This window comes from Diadema antillarum, unplaced genomic scaffold (genome assembly GCF_040938485.1).
Source record: "Diadema antillarum isolate AM-2024a unplaced genomic scaffold, OU_Dant_1.0 seq00001090_RagTag, whole genome shotgun sequence".
NCBI classification, from domain to species: domain Eukaryota; kingdom Metazoa; phylum Echinodermata; class Echinoidea; order Diadematoida; family Diadematidae; genus Diadema; species Diadema antillarum.
The window spans coordinates 31053-52402 of NW_027271909.1; the positions used below are offsets into that span (position 1 = coordinate 31053).

Sequence of the window (21350 nt, forward strand, 5' to 3'; positions counted from 1 at the left end):
ATTTCATAAAACTTGTCACCAGTCACAACTGCCACATTTCTATGACAAATTTGCTCTTAGCCAATCAGATGTAAGGATTTCAGTAGCTTATAACAACTATGAAAACTTGTCACTGATAACAAATTTTATGAAACGGGGCCCTGAACCGTCGGACCAGTGCCAGTGTGCAGCATTGCTTAGACTGTGTTATAGAAAAGGACTGGTGGCCCTCGCCCAACACTGTCCCACTCACCAGGTGATGTTCCTGAGCGACAAGGGTACAGCAACTGCGTAGATGGCAAGGTCTCCGTACAGGTAGATTATTATACACACATAGAAGAGAACCTGGCCGCCTGACAGGGAGGTAGGGAAAGCAAGCACAGTCAATCATAGTAGCAATTAAACCTTCCCAAATGATGAAGATGATGATGACAAAATGTTAGTATTGCTAACATGATGCTTAATGCAAATTATACTGTGACAGTTTTACAATTTTCTTTATGGATATCACTTTATTGGTCATTACACCTAAAGAAAAGCTACATCAAAACAAAAAGGTATCTTTTTATTAAAATGAAGCATTTTTACATCTATAGTGTAAAATTACTCAGCAAAATCACAATACACACAAATCTCTTGTACAGTATTTCTTGAATCTGTTGAGGACGGACTGATTTTGCTACAACGCGCATATCCCATAGACACCTACCCGAACATACTTGGGACTCCTCCTCAACAGGTTAAATCATAAAATGTGACATTTATTGTACTATCAAACTACAAGAATTCAAACAATATTTAATGTGAAGGGATGAATGCACAGCCACCTCTAACAATAACATTCAAAAAGATGTCTGTGTAAGTCACACCAAAGTTCAGGTGTCAAACTGGTTGCTTAATTCCAACAAAATTGTACCTATGATATGATGTTATTATTTCTATTTTCTACTGTTATCAAAACTGCACCATGCCAGATAACTAGGCTAAGTAAGAAACATCTTCTCTTGATTGGTGCATTACACTAGTTACATGTAAGTGCACTCCCGTTAAAATGTACAGGATCATAACAAAATTCCCATCACAATAAAGTAAAAATTCAGGTCCCCAAATTGCCATCTACATAATGTATTTTCACATATTCTACTGTTTGGCTGTAAATAAAATTTTGAATAAGGAAAGAAACCACCAGTCTCAAGGACTTTATACACCAAAGGAGTGCACTGTACTAAAAGAAAAATATACCAATACCAGCATAGTTTTGGGTTGAATTCCTACACTCTAAAAAAAAAAAAAAAATGGATATATCAACTGTAGGCCCTATGTGGTTCCCTTTGGAGCACTGGTACATATTGAATAAAGAATTAAGATGACTGTAAATATGGAAACCTAGAGGGTGTTGCACGAAGAAATGAAGTCAGTCTTAAAAGTTTAAAATCTACTTCAGATTATGGTATGCTGTGAGCATCTTCAAAGCTGTTCCAACTTCCTCATGAAAATGCAAATTTTTGAGACATTTTTCATGCAGCTTTTAATAGATTTATACAAAATAAAATAAGTGACGGTGGAATTTTTCTGTATTAGTATTAACATTCTGAAATTGATGGTGACCTGATGGTCAATTCGCAAAAACAGCATCTCACGAAAATGTCTGTGACCTCCTTATTTGCGAAAATATCTGTGCACGGGAATAACAGCTTTTATTATACATTTAATACTAAAGTGAATGGAAAAACAAGTGGCATACCATAGTTTTAAGTCGATCTAAGATTTTTTTAAAGATCAACTTAGCTTTTTCTTGTGAAACACCCACTAGGAAAGTTACCACTAGTGCATTAAACAAGGGAACTGACCTCTATTGAAGAAGAGTGAAGCCATTTGTCCCATGTCTACCAGCTCTGTGATTTCAAAGTAATCTGCATGCTTCTTGGCTGCTTTTACTGCAAAATGAAAGCAAAGTAAGATGTGGCTTCCTTGCTAGTGCAAATTATTGAAGCCATACAAGAAGGAAGACTCACAGTCCGCCCATGTTTTCATAGATAGAATGTGACCCCCCGAAACAAAACCCACGAGGAGAAGGCTGAAATGAATTTCCTGTTTTCTACACAGTTTGTAATTCAGTAAGCTCTAAACTTTAAAATGATATAATATTGTTAAAATTGAACCATCCTAACCAATTCAAAAAGCAATTGAAACTAGAAAAGCACTCTGACAGCACAGACCTCCGCCAAGCTGAGTCTGCTTTCCATCGATGATCTTGCTCTTCCATAGATATCAGTGATTGCCACCCATACGTATATTTCCCAATATAGAAGTATTTGTTACGTCATAAACCCTCAGCTGCGCAGCGCGCCTTGCCCTAGCAGATATACATACTGCACACTTTAGTGTACGTATGAAAACCTAAAAAATGAGCAACTTGAACTCCTACGTTCGTTGACCTTACCTGCCAAAATATCAAAAATCCTTCAAAAATCATAATAAAAATTTCCCGAACCACTACCAAAATATAATCATCAGTTCCTTGTGTCATTCTCAACCTTTTCTGCAAGTTTCATCCAAATCCGTGCTCAACTTTTTGAGTTATTTTGCACACGGACAAACAAACCAACAAACCAACGGTAATGAAAACATAACCTCTTGGCAGAGGTAATAAGAGGGAGAGTTAGGAAGTCTAATTCCATAGAAAAGGGAGAAAAGAGGATAAATAATGAATAGGGCTACTTGGGCATGATGTGCAGAAGAATTCAAGGGAAAGCAGCACCCGTTCAAGAAAAATATGGTGCAGAAAGACTGCTGATATATGAACTTTGGTTTTGTTTTAGGCTGCCAAATTATGATAGTAGATCGAGAGAAAAGACCACTCTCCAAGATACATCAAACTTTGCAAATTTGAGTTGGTCAATCCAAAGGACATACCTTGGTCCACTACAGAGAATCTGAATCTGTACCTTTTTGTGGGTTTTGAGCTAGGTGGTCACAAATACCACAGCTTTCTCTGTGCACAGCTTTGAGCTGTTGCTGAGGGTAGAGCTTGTGAATTAATGCAAAGACTTTCTTGTTAATACCATAAAAAGCCAAACCAAAAGTCAGCCAAACATATCAAATACTTCACTTTTTTTACCATAGATAAAATTATTCTTTAGTACTGATCACTTTAAAAAAGGGGGACAGTCACTATAGCTTCTAAACGTAAATTACTGAAATCAATTGATTTACAAACATATGGGAGATTTGTGAGGTAATGACAACAATGTATCTAACATGCATTATGATGGTGCCTGACATCACTGTCCCACAAAAACACTTTAAAATCCCTACAGCTTTCCTACTATTGTGGCTGATGAATAAAAAAGAAAATCCATCATTTTGTTTGCATTCTCATATAATGGACTTTGATAGTTGCAGGCTGTCGTGACATTTTCCTTCCTGGTCAATCTGTATGATTTCTGTATTTTTGTAATTATAGGTTTTCCCATCCATTTTCGCACTTTTGTCATTCAATTTCAAAGATTTATCATTCAATTTCGTCCCGAGAAGCATGTGGAACGCAAATCCTAACTTCAATTTCGTCAATTGTCATTGTAATTCGTTTTCGACAAACATTTTCGAAGACATAGCCTTCAAAATCATCAATTGTCATTCAAATTCATCCCTCCCGCTGACGGATCGCAGAATGTGAAGATCAAATTCGTTTTTGTTCACACAATTTCACGAATTTTTCATTCAAATTAGCCAGATGTTGTCGTATGCGAGATGGTACACGTCTGTTTGTATCAGTGTGTACTCGGATTGCTTGTGTGTGTGTCTGTATCTGTGGTTCTGTGTGTGTGTGGGGGGGGGGGACACTTGTGTTTATGTTAACTCCTCAATTAGTGGAGCGGCATAGCTTGAAAAATTAGAGGAATTGTGCATTTTATGATAAAAGCACCAAATTTCGCACACATGTTGACTATGACATTTGAAATAAATTCAGATATTGGGCCATCGTAAATAGCGCCCTCAGCGGCCATTGCAGCCATTTTTCAAAATGGCCGCCATAAATGCCATTTTTCGTAAAAATTTACAAATTTCAGAAGGGAAAATCAATAAGATTTTGCAAACGAATGGGAAATAACATTCAAAATAAAATTAGATATTGGGCCACCGCAAATTGTGCCCTCAACGGCCATGGCAGCCATTTTTCAAAATGGCCACCATAAATGCCATTTTTCACAAAAAATTAAAAATTTCAGAAGGGAAAATCAGTAAGATTTTGCAAACAAGTCCGAAAAAATATTCAAAATGAATTCAGATATTGGGCCATCGTGAATAGCGCCCTCAACGGCCATAGCAGCCATTTTTTCAAAATGGCCGCCATAAATGTCATTTTTTGTAAAAATTGACAAATTTCATAGGGGGAAAATCAATAAGATTTTGCAAACGTGTCGGAAATAGTATTCAAAATAAATTCAGATATTGGGCCACCGCAAATTGCGCTCTCAACGGCCATGGCAGGGATTTCTCAAAATGGCCGCCATAAATGCCAGTTTTCGTAAAATTTTACAAATTTCAGTAGGGAAAATCAATAAGATTTTGCAAACGAGTGGGAAATAACATTCAAAATAAATCAAGATATTGGGCCATCGCAAATTGCGCCCTCAACGGCCATGGCAGCCATTTTTTTTTCAAAATGGCCGCCATAAATGTCAGTTTTCGTAAAATTTTACAAATTTCGGAAGGGAAAATTAATAAGATTTTGCAAACGAATGGGATATAACATTTAAAATAAATTTAGATGTTTAGCCATAGTAAATTGCGCCCTCAACGCCAATGGCGGCCATGTTTAAAATTGGCTGCCATAAATACCACCTTTTTCTCTGAATTTACTTATTCCAGAAGGAAAAGTCAATAAGATCTTGCACTCAATTAAAAAATGTCGTTAGAAATATATCTTGCGCCTATTATTACATTATTGTAAATAGCGCCCTCAATGATCATTGCAGCCATTTTTCAAAATGGCCACCATGGATTCCATTATTTTTTATTTCCTGATTTCACAAAAGGCAAAGTCAATAAGATTTTGCACACAATTTAAAAATTATGTTTGAAATAAATAATTGTATTAGATTATTATAATACTGCCCTCAACGGCCATGGCAGCCATATTCCAAAATGGCTGCCATTGTCATAATCATTTTGTTTTTGAAAAAATGGTAATTTCAGAAAGAAAAGTCAACAAATGTGTACATAAATTGGAAAATCATGTTTGAAATCAAACAATGTATCTAGATTGCATTAACTCTACAAATTGTTCCTTCGCAAATTTTCAAGAAGAAAAATATTGCTAATATCAGCCATTTTCCAAAATGGCTGTCATAGATGCCATTTTTCTTTTATGAAAATGTCCTAATGCCGGAAGAAGAAAATATTTTTTTTTTTTTTTTTTTGCACAAGTTGACAATTACATAAAAAGAAGTTTAGACATTGAGCCATCATAAGCTGTGTTCTCAATGGTTATTTCAGCTATTTGTCAAATTGGCTACAATACACTCTTCTTTTTTTGTCTTGAAAATTTGCTTAACTTCAGAAGGAGAAGACAGAAGAATACTCACAGAGACATTAAAGAATCTGAAATATGACGTGTATCTATTCTGAAATGTAACTTCCTAAATATTCTTAAGACAGATATGAAAAAATGGCCTTTCATTTTACGAAAAAATTAATTTACTTGCTGTGCTTCCATAAAAAGACATACCTTTGATATCCACATTGTTAGCCGTCACACGCGAAATACTGCAATTAGAACTAAACTGAAAACATGAATTTAGAACTAACCCACCAATGAGACCCTTTTAAAAATTTTGATTTCTTTCCATACCAGATTGCATTAGATAAAATGGCTGTTTATCAGCACGCTATTGCTTTCTCCTTCTGGAAAAAGCAAGGAGTGTGTGGAAGCCATTTTGACAAAGAGCTGCCATAGCCGTTGGGGACGATGTTTAAATGGTGGCTCAATATCTTCATTTCAAATTCAAATTCAAACTTGAATTTATTTGAATATCGTTTGTCAATTTGCACAAGAAATTGTATTGTCTTCTTCTGGCATTATCATATTTCAAGAAATAAATAGCATCTATAATGGCTATTTGGAAAATGGCTGCCATGGCCGTTGATGGAGCCATTTGTAATGACGTCATAAATTATTTTCTTTTGAATATGATTTTTAACACATGTACAAATTTCATTGATTTTCTCTCTGAAACTAGCAAATCTTTCAAAAAAAAAAAGAGAAGCAGACATCCATGGCGGTCAGCATGACCCTTGAGGGCGCCTTCTAGGAAGGCCTTATACTTAGATTTATTTGTGAGCATAATTTTCAACTTGTTTGCAAAGTCTTATTTACTTTTCCTTCTGACATCAGCAAATTTTTGCCAAAAAGGGGGGGGGGGGGGCATCCATGGCAGCTGTTTTGAAACTTGGCTGCTATGGCTGTTGAGGGTGCACCTTTGGATGGCCTATTATCAAATTAAGTTTGAATGTAATTTTTCACCTTTGTGGAAATTCTGATTGACGTCTGCAACACTTTACGAAAAAAGACATTCAGGGTGGCCATTTTGAAAAATGGCTGGAATGGCCATTGAGGGGGAAATTTGGAATGGCCCAATAAGTTTACTTTTGAATGTAATTCCCACCTTTTTGCAAAAACTCGTTGGCTTTTCCTTCTGATTTTAGTAAATATTTTCGAAAATATAGCATTTATGGCGGCCATTTTGATAAAATGGCTGTCATGACCGTTGAGGGCGCAATTTCCGATGGCTGAATATCGAGATTTATTTAAAATGTCATTTCCCATTTATAACCAAAATTTCATTGACTTTTCCTTTTGAAATTAGCATTCTTTTAAATGAAAAAGTGGCACTTATGGTGCCCATTTTAAAAAAAAAAAATGGCTGCCATAGCCACAGAGAGTGCAATTTTTAATTGCCCAATATCTGGATTTAAATTGGATGTAATTTCCCGCTTGTTTGCAAAACAGAAAAAAAAAAATGTCTTTTCCCTTCTGAAATTTGCATTCTTTAACATAAAAAGGCATTTATGGCGGCCATTTTGAAAAAAATGGCTACCATGGCCGTTGAGGGCGCACTTTCCGATGGCCCAATACCTATATTTATTTTGAATGTAATTAGCATTTATGAGCAAAATCTTATTAACTTTTCTCATCTGAAATTTGCAAAATCATCGAAAAAGTGGCTCATAAGTGAGCCATTTTGAAAAAATGTCTGTCATGGACGTTGAGGGCGCCATCAGTGGCCAACTATTTGAATTCATTTTTAATGTAATTTCCCACTTGTTTGCAAAATCTTACTGGCTTTCCCTTCTGAAGTTAACAAATATTTTGATATATGGCGGCCATTTTGAAAAATGGCTGCCATGGCCGTTGAGGGCGCTATTTCCGATGGCCCGATATCTAGATTTATTTTGAATGTAATTTCCCATTTGTAACCAAAATCTTATTGATAATTCTCTCCTAAACTTAGCAAATTTTACAAAAACATGGCATTTATGGCAGCCATTTTGAAAAATGGCTGCCATGGACGTTGAGGGCGCTATTTACGATGGCCCAATATCTAAATTTAATCTGAACGTGAATGTCAACCTGTGTACGAAATTTGATGCTTTTATCACAAAATGCACAATTGTTCGGCTATGCCGCTCCACTAAATGTAAAATTTGACGGTTACAGAAAAAAAATACATGAATGACTGGGAAATCACACCGGATAGAGATATGATATGAATATGAATGAAAATTTAACGAAAATGATTGACAAAAGACGAAATCGATCCTGCTGTTTTGAGTGCTGCGAGTGAAACTGACAAATTTGAACTGTAAATAACGAAAATGTATGCCAAATGACTAAATTTAATGGACTCTATTTGAAAATGAACGACGAGAGACGAATTTGAAAGTAAGATTGGCCTATTCCTGACATCCCGCGACGAAATTGAAGTAAAAATTTGTGAAATTGAATGAAAAAAGTTTGAAAATGAATGGGAAAACCTATAATATTAGCTTTATTTGTAAACACACTTAAAAAAAAAGATTGCAGAGTGGCACAATGGTGAGATTAGGAGGGGCATCAGGAAGTCCAGATCAAACATTTACCAGTATTCACAATACCAGGAGTCTAATCACTTCCATACTATTAGTGACACCAGGGCCAGCATTTCAATGACAGCCATTTGCGTGCATGCGAGTGAAAGTGAAAGAACCCAATACATAAAAAGTATAAAAAGATATTACACTGATGATGAGTTGTCAGTGGCCAAATCTAATCAATGACCTCTCAGTCTACACAATCAAGAGTTCAACTGATCTGCTGGGCTAATGCTGTCTCTGTGTAAGGGCATTTTTCTTTTTTTTTTCGATTTCACAGAGCGCTCAGATATCTATCCCTGGCCTCTGTTGGACGGAAAACCACAGCTAGAACACATGACTACTTCAAACAATAAAAAAGTTAGGGTCCTTGAAAAGATGCCTAAGTGATACCCACTCAAATCTAATTACTCTGGCCATGGCAATTATCATAAAGACAGATAAGAGGCAGATATCTGACTATGGACCTACAACTAGGTCATGATCTGACCAATCCACATCTGGCTCTTGAAAGTGAATGGATACCATTTTGAAGTTGACTTCACTAAATGCAGTAATCAGATGGACATAGCAATAAAACTGTTGTTAAAATCAGACAGAAGATAAGGATGTAGTGTTTCACATACATTTTCAATTGACAATGGTATAGCTTGCAAATATAAATCAAGAAAAGCTGTTCTCATTTGATGCGGTTTTGGTACCCTAGGGTAACAAATAGAAATCCACCATCTTGTTGAATGATTCAATAATCTTTTCCGCGTGATAACCCGGGTTTTTGAAATATGGGTGAAAGCAATTTTCAGTGCTCTAGTGAAGAAAATTCTGTTGTAACAGTGAGCTCAGCAGTGTAGCAGCATCATTCATCACATTACACACACTACACCAGAGATCTCAGTGTCACACACAGACAGCAGCACCCCACAATGGATTAGTACTCTAAGGAAGACATAAAATAAGTAATCATGTGATGAGTTCATGGATTAAAATGATTCATAATCTCATTCTAAATCACTTTTCAAAATTGTAATACATGTTGGAAAACAAAATTTACAGGTACTATCACCATGATCATTATTGTAATTGTCATAATAAATGTCATCTGTCACCATTTAGTCTGTAAAGTGCATTGAAATTCTTACCCAGTCTGAAATGTAAAAACTAGCTATTATTATAATTGTTATTAATCATCTGCTTACCTTACCATGTGGGTTACTATGGAAGAAAATGAAGCTCTTATGCTTGACTGACTACATCACATGCTGCTGTTTGCCACTGGCTTGAAATTATTAAAATTGATTAATTACATTAATATTACAGCAGAAACACAACTTGCTCTTACCCAAAGCAGCTGTCAGCCAACTAATTGCATTTCTCATCACTTGCCTGCCCTGATGCATTTTTGACCAAAGAGGCCAAAGTCATTGTTTGTTGTTGATTTTTTTTTACTACTTTTTGTTGCCAGAACATTTTGCTGTCCTTGCCACTACACTAATGAAATGAGAAGAGGGAAATGATCATTTAAAAAACAAAGAAGGGAACAAAATAAACAAAGACAGGGACAAAATCCACAAATAAACACTTACATTTTTCAATGATTTAAAAATCTGCATTATCGATATCTCTTCCACAACAAACCTGAATTTTTAATGCCCATATTCTACGCCTGTGTATTATCCCTGCCCCACATACACAGAAACAAGCGAATATATCATGTTGCTTGGAGAAACTGTCAAGCTAAATCTTTTGTCATCACTGACGTTGTACATCTCGTGTCATTATGGCGGACACAGGGGAGACAAATGTATCGAGAGTGTGCAATATTGACTTCTGTGCAGAGCCAGCCGGAGAGTGCTCTATCAACACTCGTTTGATGAGATATCTAGACCAGTGCTTCTCAACCAGTGGGCTGAGAAGCTCTTTTAGGTGGGCTTAGATGTCTTCCCAAAATGAAAATTAAAAAGAAAAAAACAATGAATTCCATCTACACATGTAGGCTTAATATTCAACTGGGCCTCAAGAAACTTCGTAAAGGGGCCAAAGTGGGCTTTGGGTTAAAAAAGGTTGGGAAGTGTGGATCTAGATGAGTGTATGGTGACTGGAGGTTAATGACATTTCCTTCATTAAAGGAAACCGAAACCCAAAGGGAAATGTGGATTGAGTGAAAGCAGCAACATTAGTAGAAGACATCAGTGAAAGTTTGAAGAAAATCGGACAACCAATGCAAACGTTATGAAGTTTTAAAGTTTTGGTGTTGGAATCGCTGGATTAGGAGACTACTAGAGGTTATGACGTCAGTGTGGACAACAATATAAAGAAAATATAAAGAGAATTCCACACACACACACACACACACACACACACACACACACACACACACACACACACACACACACAAATTTTCATGAAATGTACACATTCCATCAGCTTGATACTGAAAGGGTAGTAATTATCGCCCTGCTTTCTGATTCTGAAAGCGGTTTAAATAGTCAAGTGCTCTTTAATTTATGCTAGAAAAGTTAAAGAATGCCTGATTTTCCTCAAAATTTCACTGAAATGGGTTCTTCTAATGTTCCTGCTTTTACTCAATCCACATTTCTCTGTGGGTTTTGGTTTCCTTTAAACAGATCATATAATGGAGCACATGCTCTTAAAAGTTCCAGGCCCAACAGCCACCCTGCTTTTGTTTGTTTGTTTGTTTGTTGTCAGTGCTGTGCTTTTTTTTTCTTGGTAAATACCTGAAGAATAATTGATTGGATTCCCACTCAGCAGTCTCTCTTTCTCATCATTCTCTACGTCTGGGATGTAGGGGTCAGTGTTCGATGAGCTGGTAGAACTCGTCTCATCAAGCTGAAAGTGAGGGTAAGGACAGATACACTTAATGAGAGTATAAACAGATAATGGGCAGTTGATATCTTATCACAAGTTGACTACTGTCTACATCAACAACCAATTGCCCATGTATTGTATTGCCTTGAAATATATAAATAATCTTATATGCACGTATAACACAATGATCAATACAAACAGCAGTCCAATGTACCTAGATTAACCAATCTGCCGTAAGGTATACACACATTATGTAAATTTTCAAATGATACTGTAATTTTCCCTGTCATCGATTTATTAAGAACGCCACCATTGGGAATTTGTACCTGAAAGTTTTGTTTACTTCTCTTGTGTGTTGCATTTGGATGCACGATGATGCGTGTCAATATTATTGATTATTATTACATGATTTGGTGCCTTTGGATGCAATATGGCCATGATAAATCAATTTTAAATGACACAATCTGTCACGGCCTGGTCTCCCATTCAGATATGATCCAACAGGATTGTCACGATCGAGTCTATCATTGGGTCCCGAACTGACACAGTCAATTAGAATCGGGATCCACAATTTTGAATTATTTGGTATGTGTAGATACGTTTGGATACTTTCCAATACATGTATAAAGGCCATCATCACTCAATATGCTCTGCTGGGAATGGATATGATATTGTGCATGATCGAGATTGAGAGTGATAAGCAGTTGAGCTAGAATTAGACCCTGATGCATATATATATTGCTTGATTGACCATGGACTTTAATGTTCCTTGAACTTCAACACAGTGAACATGTATTACAGCCCACCACCATTGACGATGGCAGGAACTGGGGATGATGACATGAAATTTGCAGTATTAGGGCTTGCTTTATGCTTATATCATCACTAGAAAGAGAGAAGGCAAGCAGCAACCAGACCAGCTACAACCTCAAGATAGTCCCTCCTCTAACCCAAAGAAATTGACATTTCCCCAACCTGTACATAGTTTGTACATGCTCACAATCCTTCCTTAAAAGACTTATTGTGCCTTGATATAAAGATAATGGTCATATGAAATTACTCCTGGGATTCTTTATGTTCCATATTTGCATAAGTGTATCATACATGTATATGTCTCCTTCAAATTCTAAATATGTCTATCTCTCTTTATTTGGGGTATAAGGAGTTTGAGTTGAGTTTGTTTGATCTGTGGTTTATTTTGTGTTTTTCACACAGACAAGATATAAAAGTGACACCTAGCCTGACACTTGAATAACATGGTATACATTGGATACGTGACTGATATAACAATTGGATTTGGCAATAATATATCATGAAAAGAAAAGCCCTCCAGACCACCTCCAAGCAGCTCATTTCCATCCATACACACAACGTAGACAATGCTGAAAATCACCCAATTTCCCATTGATATAGAAGCCTTTTGTTTGCGTCATCAGCTTCCAGCTGCGCATGTGATTTTAAGTGCACATAATTATGTAAACCTCAAATACGCGCAGATTGAACTCCCAAGTTCATTGCTCCTAAGTTGACCCCAAACACATAAAAAAAATCCTCCAAAATCCATATTAATTCCCTGATCACTTCCAAAATTTAATCATCTGCTCCTTGTGTCATTACCAACTTTTCCTGCAAGTTTAATCCAAATCTGTCCACAACTTTTGGGGTTATTTCAGACAAAGACAGACAAACAACCAAATGAACAAACAAACCAATGCCGATGAAAACATAACCTCCTTCCTTGGCGAAAGTCATAAACCAATTTAATTATACTGTCTAAGTTACAAATTATATTAATGACCCCATGGGCCATATTCTGGGGGCTCAATTAGCACTTCATGAGTGAATTGCTATTCTGAGAGCTCAATTAAGTACCCGGTAGGAAGTCCATTAATAACCATGACAACAAGCATTTTGGCAGGAGAGTATTGCACGATTGTGCGTATTTAATGTGCAAGCTTTACCTCTGAGAGGACTTAATTGCAAATCTAATCACAAACTGGTACTTTCAGGATTCAGTTACCGGTAGCGGTGAAAATTAATAGAAAACCTAGTGATACCGACTGGCGCCAAAAATTACTCCATATCAATCCAACTGCATTTTTTCCCCCTCACCCACAATGATGCTTACCACCTTCAGTATACAAAGGAATAGTTAATCTCGTTGTCATGGATTGTGTAGGAGCAAAGAAAAAAAAAATTACAGGCTCAACTTTAAAGAATTTAATCATTTGTGTGAGCTTCAAGAGAATTAGAACTTTGCATGCGTGGTTGGAGGGTTGTAATGGTGGGGAGGAGTGCGCAGTGGGGGCATACAGTCATCCTCTGATTCTGGGCATTTAACAATGCATCTGATTGGATGGAATAAAAATTAAATAGTAGAAACTTAAGACAACTTTAGGGGACTTCACGATGTGCTATTTAAGTTGAATCCTCAGAATGCCCATTTTGTGCAATAAACATAATTTACCATTTGCAGATGGAACAAAAACCCAGCACTATTGCTTCAAAATAGTTCTAAAATGTGAGTTAGGGATAGAAACAACCGACGTAAAAAGTTGAACCAGTATAATCAATGTTAAGTATTGTTGAATATTATATACAAAATGTGAACAATAGTTATGATAAAACTGTTTCCAGACTAAACCATCTACAGTTATGGTTTGACGAGGAAAATAGTGATATCTCCTTATATTTTAGGCTTTATTGCGAAAATTTTATATGCTACAAAATAATGTTTTGTGATACAACTGACCTACAACGTGTAGACATATGCATCAAAAGTGATATCTTGAAAATTTTTAAAATCACTGCTCCCAAAGGTAAACAGGACCACAGAATGCCACCTATGCATACATGTTCATGCAATCATGCCAGTAACTCTTTTGAAAATTATGATTTAAACATAAAAGAGATGGCCGTCAACAGAATCAGGAAAACAAAATGTATAGTCTTTGAGTGATTATGGAAAAAATGAGCATAAAATAAGAGGAAGATAAGTGAAAAGGACCATCCAAATCACCATGATTTCAAAGAAGAAAGATTAGATGGGATCTGACACACTTTGTTTCAATCCAAGACAATTTGATGCGATGATCACAGTAGACACGATCAATTGTGTTGACTGCAGAAACTTTTTGTACCGTCCAAAACATTTCTACCATCAACGCAATTGCCACAACTGGCCTCAGTATGTGAGATGATCTGATAAGATTACCAGGATTACTAAACGATTACAACCATGATTTCAACTGTGCCAATCATGACAGAGGGAGAAGAATATAAGTGGGTAATTCCATGAAGTTGGGGCAGTGTCCTGGTAGTATCGTGATATTTAAAAAATACATTTCAGCATAACTCAATATTAATTATGCTATACATTTATTGTTTGTAGGCTTTACATTTGCATTGAGGCCACACATTTTCCTGGAAATTTTGTGCCATTCAGACTCAATTTTGATGAAGTTATTAAACAATATGTAACAGCGTCCGGTAGCATCGTGACGTGTCCATGTAGCATCACGATATTTTAAAATTTGGTCCTAAGAGACAAATTATGGCAATTAGCTTGACCAAAATTTGATGCAATATGCATTTACAAGATATGAATGAGATAGCTAAATATCTCAAATTTCCTGTACACAGTTTTAATTCTAAAAGAAAATTACAAAATGTACCATGATGCTATGCGGTGTCCTTTTTTGTTACATTTGGTGGACACCGCGTAGCATAGAGACACATTGTGTAATTTTCTTGTAAAAGTAAAACTGTGGAAAGGAGAATTAAGATATTTAGCTATCTGACTAATCTAGTAATTATGCATATTATATCAAATTTTGGTCAAGCTAATTGCATTAATTTGTGTAAATTGCATTAATGCTACATGAACACGTCACGATGCTACAGGACACCGTTACATATTGTTTTAATAACTTCATCAAAATTGAGTCTGAATGGCACAAAATTTCCAGGAAAATGTATGGTCTCAATACAAATGTAAAGCCTATAAACAATGTATGTATAGCATAATTAGTATTGAGTTATGCTAAAATGTAACACTTTGTGCCCCAACTTCACGGAATTACCGAAGTACGTGACTACTTTAACCAATGGTATCCACGTTAAAGACTGTTATCAGAAGGTAGTAGCTTGGGCTAACAATAAGACACTGTGGTATAGATGATGCATATTTGGCAGTTGATGAGGTTTAATGTACCACAATCATTACATTTTACAGCTTGAGAACCACGTATCATAGGAGATAAACTTTTTTTTTTCTAATAAGCAAGATAAAGTGGGAGATGCCTTATGCATTCAGAAGAAAAAAAGAATAAATGCAAGCCACATTTCAGTTTGTTATGCACTTAAATGTATGAGCTTTACTCCTGTCTCTCTGACAATCTTCATGTGTAGTACGGGTGGTGAAAGGGAGTCCTATAAAAGCTTCTTTGATACTGTAAAAGTGGATATTTTCACGCAAGTGATTTTTTGTGCTCGGCCGAGTATGATGAGTTTCGCGGGTTTCTAATTCCGCGTAATAAAGACATCAACCACTGCTAAGTATTGAAAAATATGGCATGCAAAAATATTTGCATGCTTTTCTTTTCATGCTAGCTTCTGGTGGCGCGAAATGCGTGAAAATTTCAACATGGCAAAATTTCCACTTTTACAGTACTTTGGCGTCTGTGAACCTAACTGGCAGACAATGTGGCGACAATATTGACATTCAGATGGTTTGTAACCACAAAAATGCATTTCCTGTATTTGGCAGATAGAGCTGACAAACATTGATTAATGATTCCTCGATTAAATAAACAAAATACATTGCACTACCAGGACGGATGGTGGAATGTGCCAGAAACAGCCACTTGCTCAATCAAGCATTATACCTACACCAATACTTGTGTATACCATTCAGACTCCGAACCAGGATGACATCAAGTTAGCACAGATGACGAAGTCTCCATAGAAACAAGGCTATGGACTTTAATATGTGAGTGTAAAAAGACATGACAATACAATGTTGGTACCTTCTGAAAAGCTGCGGTCACTCCACCAGTCGTGGGGGGAGTTTGTGTGTCAGAATTGTGGTGCGGTGTAGATTCTACTTGTGTGGACCCATCTTGATTGTTATCCTGCTTGTGATAGAAATGTTTAATATGATTGTGTTTCAAGATAAGAACGAGGAGAAAAAAAGAGAAAGGAATACGTGAGAAAAAAAGAGGTGCACAGGAGCTAATAATTCCAAGAGAGGATGCCAGGTCAGAATGATCTGCATATATATATATATATATATATATAGGAGAAAAGAAATTTTAGCAGGAGAGTGGAGAAAAATAGCGAAATACATGTCTCATGTACAGCCATATGTTTGTCCCTACACACCAAACAAGCTTGCATTCTCAGTAATTCTGTGTGATCGTTTCGCCGATATATTCACAATCAAGGTAATTATGAAAAATCTCGATACAGCACAACCAAGTTTTGACAGGAGACCCCTACGAGCAGGTGTAGAACTGCTTCCAGTACTAAAAGATGACTCAAACAGATATGAAACATTCATCTCATTCAAATTACAAAAGAGAAGCACTCTAATAAAGAACATTGAAAACAGTGATCTATTATGCAAGTGCAGTTTATGAGCAGGTGTAGAACTGCTTCCAGTATTAAAAGATGACTTGTACAGATATGAAACATTCATCTCATTCTGATTATAAAAGGGAAGTACTCTCATTAAGAACATTGAAATGATGATATATTATCAAATGTATTTGCTGCTATTACGCTGTTAGAATGCTGATGTATGCCGAGCCCAGTGTCTCTAGCGACAGAATGTTTGCAGGACTCCTTCTGTTAATAGTGATGTAAAAGAAGCTTATACCTCATAAATCACAGGGCTGCCAACTCTCACTCATTGAGAGTGAGACTCACTCATTTTGGTCCTTTCTCACTCTAAAACTTTATTTCATTTGCATGCATTTCTATTGATCTCACTCATTTTGACTCCTAAATTATAGCATTGGCCTATGGGAGTCTCACTCTCAAATAGTTTCCAGTGTTGACTGTTGGCAGCCCTGAAATTAACAGTTGAAATACGAGTGAAGTGTAGTGAGCAAAATACCACAAAAACCCCTGCCTGGTGTGTGAGTTGCAATGTGATAAGAATCTTATGCTCCAAATGATTATAAAATAAAAACCAAGCATGTAATCATGCAGCTAAATTCAACCCTTCATGATAATACACATGTTGATGTTTAAAGGGCTCCATTCACGATCTCCTTCATTCTAGTGAATGGGTGATGTATCTGAATACATATTGAATATGAAGTCATAGATCGATAACATAAATGAACTTCCATATATATGACAATCTAAAACACTACCAATGTGTAAATTGATGAAAGTTTCAAATAATAAATGAAAGACTAAATGAATCATTGAATAAATAGATTCAAACAGTGAACAGTATGACGATGAATGGAGATGATCTTAAAACTTTCATTTAATTGTCCCTCTACAGTTTGTACCAACACTTGGTTTGGAGAAAATTCCCCTTTAAAGCAGATTACAAGATATGAACTCACGATGCTGTATGTTCCGGTTAAAATATGCTTCATTACAGGTCAACACACACACAGTGTACATGTCACATTTCATCCATGAGTGCATAGAACCAAATACAGCCACATGTCCAACTGCCACAGTTCAATGACAGGCAGCAAAGGAAGACTGGGTATGTACTATACGGTATGTCCCCAAAAAATTACAAATCGGATTTTAGTATTGATAACACGCAATATGATTTAACCATCTAAATGCTACTTCAGGGTCTTGAAATATAACATCTTAGCTCTATTTTGTAGAAAACCCCATTCAATTTGGTTGAGCGGTCACAGAGAAATGTGGATTGTTGTAAAGCATGTCATGTGTCTGATTCTTCCAAGTTAAGCGCTTGGATGCTGATCTTGGAACTGCACATTCAAGTGTAAACAGAACTTGGAGGGATGGGACTCCTGACATGCTCTAAAAAATCCTCATTTCTCTTTGACCACTGAAGCAAATTGAATGGGGTTTTCTGTAAGATGAGGGGAATGAGTCCTAGTTTCACACCCTGAAATTGCATTTGGATTGATTCACTATTTCTAAAGCTATCATTGTGGAGGATACCGTTGTTGTTGTTTTTTTTTGACATACAAAATAGGGAAAAACCAGACTGAACACTGAAAGCTCATTGGCAGGCTTTGGTGCTTCTTGATTGGTCAACTTAATGTTTGGATCCCGTCTCTTTGTGACGAGTGGATACATAGCACAAAGACTCTTTGGTCCCCTTCCAGAAAAGGTGACTACAACATTCATCTGTCTCTATCTGGATGTTACTTTATCCCCCCAATATTTGCGGTCTTTTCTCCGTTTTCCACTCCTTTGTCAATAAAGTCATTAATGATATTGCCCATTGATACAAATTATGGATGGTCACCTCTAAATCCCCCATTATAGATCTCCCCATCATGATGTGTGCATGCTCTGAGTAATTCTTGCTGCCAAATTGCAGCTTGCTTTGTTGAAATTTTCAGCCCGCTGGAATTCCTGGCTTTGACAAGTCAAAATGGCCCAGGAGTCCCTTTTGTTTTCAGACGTATGTGCTGGATGCCATGTGAATGAAACTCATAAGAGTTTTCTACATCCCACTGAATTCAATATCCACTATCAAATTCTCTTGATAACAAGAAAGAAATGACTGAATGTGAAACCACATTGGGAGTGCAAACCCAATCAGTCAACTTCATGTAATTTTGGAATCCATCTCTTTGTGATGAGTGGATGCCAAGCATAAAGACTCATTATCACATTCTACAGAGGCTGACTAAATTCTTCTGTCTCTTTCCAGATGTCATCTCACCTCCCTTTCACAATATTTTGGGTCTTTTCCCTATTTTTAACTCCTCTGTCGAATTAGTGACATTATCTATTGAGTCAAATTACGGATGTTTACCTCTATTCAAATCTCCCGATACTTCCATCATCATGTGTGCGTGCTCTGATAATTCTTGCTGCCAAATTGCAGCTTGCTTTGCACATTTGCAGGATTCCCTTTTGTTTTCAGATTTACGGACTGGATGTCATGTGAATGAAACTTATGATACTTCATCCCACCAAGGAGGTGTAAGAGATGGAGTAACAGCAGTCCTATTCCCTTGATCACATGCTTAATGGGGCAAGGAAATCCAAATGCATGTTATTTGTGTTGATTTATGATACCCTCAACATCACAAATCATTGCTAAAGTACTGAAATGTTTAACAAAAGACGTTGGAAAGCACCTTCCCCTCGACTCAGCATAACTTGCATGTTTCTGTGATATAAATGTGATTATATTCCACATACTAAGAATCTTGCTATAGGATTGGTCAAGAGCTGATCATGTGATAAAGCGTAGTTTTGCCCATCACATCACCTGAGAAGAACTAGGTCACTTGATAGTACATAGTGCAACGCACTTTCCCTTCAGTGTCGCGCGGTGCGCGCAGCAAATTCATTGTTGTGTCATTTATAAAGACAGCTGTTTGTTTTGCTGATCTCTGGCAGTCCATACAGTCTTAATGCGAGATGAGTACGCGCGAAATAAAAGTGCATTGCACTGTGGACTATCATTTAACTAGGTCACTTGATAGTACACAGTGCAACGCACTTTCACTTCAGTGCCGCGCGGTGCGCGCAGCAAATTCATTGTTTTGTCATCTACGCGCACACATAGCCTAAGCCCTAAGGATACCTAAAGACAGCTATACGGTTTCAGATGTGGAATAAAATGGGAATTTCTAGGACCCTAGATAAGGAATATAAAGCAAATTATCAACTTTCAGTTTCAGGCAATGAGACAAACTATCACTTCCTCGGCGATCTGAATGTGTACGCTATCTTTCCTCAGCTGCGCTTCGGAAAGATAGCTACGTCCAGATCGCCTCGGATTTGTCCCACCTCCTTCACCAACGTTGATTATTTGCTTACTAACAAAAGACGTGGCAAGGGAACATGCAAGTTATGTCAAGTCGAGGGGAAGGTGTATTCCAATGTCTTTTGTTAAACATTTCAGTACTTTAACAATGATTGACAGATGAGGTCATCTGAGGAATATTGGTTTGGAAGGATTTTTTGTGGGCGTTCCAAAGCAATCTGAAGAAAAATAGAAGAAAAATCATAAAAAATATACGGAATGTTTCAAGATATTCGTTTCACCGCAAAAGTGATGTGTGAGGGTATCATAAATCAATACAAATCAACATGCATAATGCATTTCAGGGGCCCTTTAATGCCACCACTCAAAAATATTTGAAGTATGTGCTACACTGGAGCTGCCCCACAGATAGGAAGACCATTGATTCATAAGTCTTTGCATCATGACTTCAAATGTAGTTTAATATTCTCTAAGGAAGATATGTCTTTATGATGGTACATTTTTACTTTTCTCAATCCCTTCCTAGGTAACATGAGCAGTACATACAGGAATAGACACAGGGATGTACAAATAAAAATTGCACACACACACACACACACACACACAAAGATTAAATAAAATAAAAATTACTCGACTGTAAATGTCTGTACATGAATCTGACATATCAATTTACAAAGAAATATACTTGAAGATGATACCATTTTAGTTTCATTTGACAGAAATATTTGGAAAAGTAATGAAACTGTCTTTTTGGAGGGTAAAATTTTGAACACTTTAACAATATACAGTGTACATTTACACATTTGCACATATTTTGGGATGGAATTGACTTATGTTTCATATTCTTTCTCAGAAAGTGAAATTCTATTTCATTTAATTATAATAAATAAACACGCAAAATACAACAGACATAATGTTAGAGCAAAAAATAAATCTTCAGATTGCTCAGAAAGATGGCGGTAATGAACCCTGATCATCAAAGGCACAAGTGTGGCTGTAGAATTCTCTTGTGCATCAATACAAAAACTGACAGCTGCCTGAATAATTACACTCTGTCTTGAACCTCCTTGATCCCACTGAATTCACATAACGTCGGCCTCATGACAAAAGGGCACTAATGGTGTACAAAGTCTATGGTGTTAAGGCCCTTTTATTATTGGCATGAGGCCGACGACCTATCTCCAGAGCACTTGCGTGAATAATTCAATTAAAAAAAAAAACACATTGGGAGAACAAACCCGTCAGTCAACTTCATTGAAGCATCCGAGTGGATGCAAAACACAAAGACTCTTTAGGCGTTTTCACATCAGCCCGATAAAAATCCAAGCTCGAGATATTTTTCGCGATGGCGAATTAGCGCGCTATTTCATTTCTTATTCACATCAGCCTGAAGAGAATTAGCCCGAATTTTTTTGAGCTAATTCAACAGCTGAGTACGTGCAAACAGCATCAGTAA

The 21350-nt window shown here is 36.7% G+C and overlaps 1 protein-coding gene across 1 annotated transcript in view; it reads right to left on the reverse strand.

The window, feature by feature from the left end:
* The window catches only part of LOC139743516 (transmembrane protein 104-like), a 41723-nt gene that overhangs the window by 9826 nt on the left and 10547 nt on the right, over positions 1 to 21350 (reverse strand). The window contains exons 4-6 of the mRNA XM_071653995.1: positions 10851 to 10962; positions 1830 to 1916; positions 233 to 332 (exon numbers count right to left, since the gene is read on the reverse strand). Coding sequence (XP_071510096.1) covers positions 233 to 332; positions 1830 to 1916; positions 10851 to 10962 — 299 coding nt within the window. The remainder of the gene's footprint in view (positions 1 to 232; positions 333 to 1829; positions 1917 to 10850; positions 10963 to 21350) is intronic.